The sequence below is a fragment of the Gadus morhua genome, chromosome 17, assembly GCF_902167405.1.
Source record: "Gadus morhua chromosome 17, gadMor3.0, whole genome shotgun sequence".
Taxonomy (NCBI): domain Eukaryota; kingdom Metazoa; phylum Chordata; class Actinopteri; order Gadiformes; family Gadidae; genus Gadus; species Gadus morhua.
In genome coordinates this window covers 14,893,219-14,898,095 of record NC_044064.1, presented here as the reverse complement: position 1 = coordinate 14,898,095, position 4,877 = coordinate 14,893,219, and the positions used below count along the sequence as shown (strand labels likewise).

At 43.4% G+C, this 4,877-nt stretch overlaps 1 protein-coding gene across 1 annotated transcript; it reads left to right on the top strand.

Annotated features, from left to right (window-relative positions):
* Positions 1-431: 431 nt before the first annotated feature.
* LOC115529895 (zinc finger MYM-type protein 1-like) lies at positions 432-4,464 on the top strand. The gene is made up of 3 exons (XM_030339044.1): positions 432-447; positions 576-668; positions 1,672-4,464. The coding sequence occupies exon 3, from the start codon at positions 1,858-1,860 to the stop codon at positions 4,054-4,056; it is 2,199 nt and encodes a 732-aa protein (XP_030194904.1). The 5' UTR covers positions 432-447; positions 576-668; positions 1,672-1,857; the 3' UTR covers positions 4,057-4,464.
* Positions 4,465-4,877: the final 413 nt, after the last annotated feature.

The following is a 4,877-nucleotide window of genomic DNA, read 5'->3' as shown; positions in this document are numbered from 1 at the left end:
GCTGTGGATGTTAGTTTCTGCTGGTGAAGTCCCACCCACTGGCACTGCTCTAATAGGCAACGGCGTAACCACGCATTCTTTGGGGGGGTCGTGTCCCCCCCAATGTTGAGAAAATACTAACCTGTCCCCCCCAATATACAGCAGGATAAAATGTAAAATATATGACATGTTCTCTTTTTATGAACCCTGTCAATGGATCGGTCTCTTGTTATGTCTTATTTATTTTCAATTTATTTCCGTTTGTTAAGAATCCCCCCTCCTAATTGTACACTTGTGCGATTTAGTTTGAAACCACCTCGCGACTTTCTGCGTTGTCATGGTTACCCCACACTCTTTCTTCAGTGAGAGCCAAGAAAGTAAAGAGTAATGGAGGATTTGAGGTTACCGGTACGTAAAAAGCAGAAGAAACTGGACCAACAGCCAAGCATACAGAGTTTTTTTCAGACAGTAAGTAAGTTGATACCGAGCTTTGAGTAAGCAAATAAAACGAGTAGCCTCGTAAAAGCAGAATATTAAATATAGCTCATGAAGGTCAGTCGCTGTTCTTTTGATAAAATGACATGGTTACGATGCAGGCAGCACAGAGAGAGAAGGAGAGAGACAGCCTAGACAGGCATGCTGAAAGCAGTGGCCAGACAGGGACGTGCTCTGAACATGCAGGTGATCAGGTGAGTCATTTGAATGTAAGTAACGTTATTTAACGTGTTGGAGAGGAGGTAACGGACAATTTAAGGTTACTTAAAAAGCGGATAAAACTGGACCAGCAGCCGAGCGTACACGTTTTTTTTTTCTCCAGACAATTAGTAGCTTGATACCGAGCTAAATGTGTGAGTAAATAAAACGAGTAGCCTAATTAAAATATGAGTCGCTGTTTTTTCTGATAAAATGACGTGGGGTCACAATGCAGGCACCACAGAGAGACAGGGAGAGAGACAGGCATGCTGAAAGCAGTGGCCAGACAGGGACATGCTCTGGACATTAGGGCTTTGACTTCGAACTTCGTGATTCGAATATAATTCGAATATCAAAAAAATAAATCAAAATTCGAACGAATATTAGGCAGCCCTTAATATTCGAACCTTTTATGGGCAGGCCAAGAGGGAGAGACGTCGGAGAACCCGATGCAGTCTATTCATAATATTGTAACGACCACGGAAGAGGCAGTGAATGAAGTATTGATTAGACAGGGATTTATTAGAAACATAATAAACCGTTGGAACACGCAAGAGGCGTTCTACGCATAGCTGTAGAAGACCGTTCTAGGCGTTCTACGCATAGCTGTAGACCGTCAAGTAGTAGACATAGACACTGAACATAAATAGTATGTACTAAGTATTCGGATTCAGCCCAGGTATTACTGAAGGCATTTAATGGTCAAAATATTATTAATAAATATTCGAATATATTCGAATATTAATATTAATAAACAAACGAAATTCTAATATGATTTTTGGGCAAAATTCAAAGCCCTACTGGACATGCAGGTGATAAGGTGAGAATTTTGAATGTGAGACTAGACAGCCTTACAACATTGTTTATAAACTGGGCCTACATGTCAGCAATACATAAAAGTAGCCTACTTCTAATACAAGCAGAGTATATAGACCAAAATGATCACGAAGGTCAGCCACTGTTCTTCTGATAACATAATGACATGTGGTCACAATGCAGGCAGCACAGACAGACAGGGAGGCAGAGAGGCAGGCTGAAAGCAGTGGCCAGACAGGGGTATGCTCTGGACATGCAGATGATCAGGTGAGGAATGAATGTGAAATATAATGCAATTTAGTATTGCACAAAGACAGTCATTTTAAGTATGAAGCTAAGTAAGGCATTACAGGTACCTGCATCTTGTGTATGATAAGTGAAAATATACAGGTAATTCCAACGCTACACGTTATATTTCAGGAGACTGACAGGGAAAGAGAGACAGAGCCAGGCAGAGGAGGCAGTGGTTTAGATCAGCATAAGGAGGAGCTTGGTACCTGCCCACACCAGCCCAATACCCGCTTTATCGAAACTCAGTCCCTGAAAAATAAAACGCTCAAATTTCAGGACAGTTGGTTTAGGCAGTACAAATGGCTTCACTACAGTCCCTCACTGAAAGGTGTGCTTTGTTTTTATTGTTCCAAATATTTTGGAGAACAGAAATCCGCTTTAGCCAGTAAGGCTGATGGTGCTTTTATCAACACTGGTTTCAGTAATTGGAAAAAAGCTCTCCAAAGGTTCTCTGAACATGAAGACAGCGATTGCCATTCAGCAGCGGTGACAACATATTTGCACCAAAAACAGCCTGTCAGTACTCAACTTTCCTCTCAGTTGCAAAAGCAGCAGCAGGTGGCCAGGAATAGTTTCTTGAAGATTGTGGGGGGGGTGATGTGCTTGGCCAGACAGGGCAATGCTTTAAGGGGGCATGACAACAAAGAGGGCAACTTCCACCAGTTAATTAAGTACAAGGCAGAGGGTGATGAAGAACTTTCAAGCTGGCTTCAGCGGCACAACAATTTCACCAGCCCCAAAATTCAGAATGAGGTCCTTCAAATTGTCAGCAACACAATTGTACGCGAAATAACACAGGAAATCCACTCATTGCCAGTGGTTCAGTTTTCCCTTATAATTGATGGGACACAGGATGCAGCAGGAGTTGAGCAAGAGTCCTTCTGTCTGCGCTTTGTTGACAAAAACTTGCAGCCCAGAGAGGAATTCATAGGCCTGTATCAGGTCACATCCACAACTGGAGAAAACATAGCTAGTGTAGCTAAAGATGTTTTGATTCGCCTAAATCTCCCACTTTCACAGCTACGAGGTCAAACCTACGATGGGGCAGCCAATATGTCTGGCAGGATGCAAGGTGTGCAGGCTCATATCAAGAAAGAGCAGCCTCTTGCAGTATATGTTCATTGTGGGCCACACTGTGTCAATTTGATCACCCAAGCTGCCTGTGTATCCGCCCCCGTTATAAGAGATGCAATGCAGTTAGTGCATGAGTTGGGCGTTTTATTCAATCAGTCTGGGAAGTTCAAGGCTATCTTCACAGCTGTAGCAAAGTCAGATCGAACAGCTACGCATACATCTTTGAAGCCTCTCTGCCCCACCAGATGGACAGTCCGAACGCCAGCCATGCGCTCTGTCCTCTCACAATATGAATCTGTGCTCACAGCCACAGAAGAGATGTCTCAATCCACCACGATGGAAATGTCTGCAAGAGCCAGTGGCCTTCACAAAAGCTTTTTGAGGGGCAATACCATTCTCGGCATCATTCTGGCAGAAGATGTCATGGCTGTCATGGAGGAGCTGAACATTTCTCTGCAGCAGAGAAGCCAAACTACATCAGGGATGCTGGCTGCTGTAGACCATGTGAAAAGAGGCCTCCAGGCCAAAAGATCTGAAGTGCACTTTGACTGGCTGTACTCCAGAGGTTCTCAGATTGTCACATCTCTTAATCTGCAGCCAATCAAGATGCCTCATGTGCGGCAGCCTCCGAAGCGCTTCACTGGTCCAGCCACATCACATTCTCACTCCACTGCCCAAGCGTACTACAGAATGCAGTACTACAATACCTTGGACACTGCTGTGGTGCAATGCAATGAGCGCTTCAGCCAGGACGGGCTTCAAAGACTGCAAAAATTAGAGGATGTACTCATCTCTGGGAACATTGATGCAGTTGTGGATGAATACCCAGAGTTGGATGCCATGGCTTTAGAAGTGCAGCTGAAAATGTTCCAGGCCAACTACACTTGTACAACTTCCTCAGAGGTAGCAGACACTTTCCGGGAAATGGTGCCAGAGGTGCGACATCTTTTCAAGCAAGTCGAGATCCTTTTGAGACTGCTGATGGTTGTTCCTGCCTCCTCAGCAGAGGCAGAGCGAAGTTTCAGCGCCTTGAGACGGCTGAAGACATGGCTGAGAACCATGATGACGCAGACCCGGCTGAACAACGTTGCCATTTGCCATGTTCATCAGGAAAAGTTGGATGCTTTGGACAGGAAACAGATCTGTCAGAGCTTAGTTGAGCTTAATAATGAACGCCTCCAGGTTTTTGGGTCATTTATTTAGTTAATACTTTTCCATCTCAGTCCTATGCTGCCTTTCCTTTGGCTGTAGCACTTTTACACCTACATAGACATCCCATGTTCATTTCTCTTCTGTGTTCCAGTCAATGTAAATAATTTTCAGTGTAAATAATCAGACTTGCTTTTTATAGTAAAAATCAAGATTTTAAGTTTCATGCTTTGTGCAAGTCCCTGGAATTAAAAGTCCTCAGCAAATTTTTTTGTTAAAGTCTGTACATCACAAAAGTACATCAGTAGTTGTCCTAATTAAAATAACATTAAAAAAACATGCTTTGGGTTTGTGGTATTTTTCCATTGGAAGCTATCCTTTTTGCTACAGTACTACTGGAAGAGCATAATTGTAATTGGTAGGTGTGTTTAAGGTCAGTAAGCAAGAAACCAAAACAAAGTGTGTGTGTGTATGTGTGTGTGTGTGTGTGTGGGGGGGGTGGGGGCGGGGCAGACATTACATGATTACACTATTCCTTTAGATGTGAATTCAAATGGTCAATGTAGTCCTCGAAACTATGTTCTAAATGTCCACATTTTCATATATAAATATAGAATTGTAGGCAATGCACTTAACAAATAATAATAAAAAATTGGACCCCCCCAATGTCTAAACCATGGTTACGCCCTTGCTAATAGGTCTGTAGCGTCAGTGGGTCCCACCCCCTAGAGGGGGGTGGGACTAGTGGTTGTAGTCGTACGAGAATCATCCCCTCTTACACTTCCTATTTTCTTGTACGCAAAAATCGTCATATTGCGTCATAAAAAACAGGAAGTGTTGGAGATCGATACGGATCTCTCCAGTCTCTCCAGAAA

Excerpts from the sequence above, each read along its gene's own strand:
- LOC115529895 (XM_030339044.1), top strand. The coding sequence starts at position 1,858 with ATGATAAGTGAAAATATACAGGTAATTCCAACGCTACACGTTATATTT.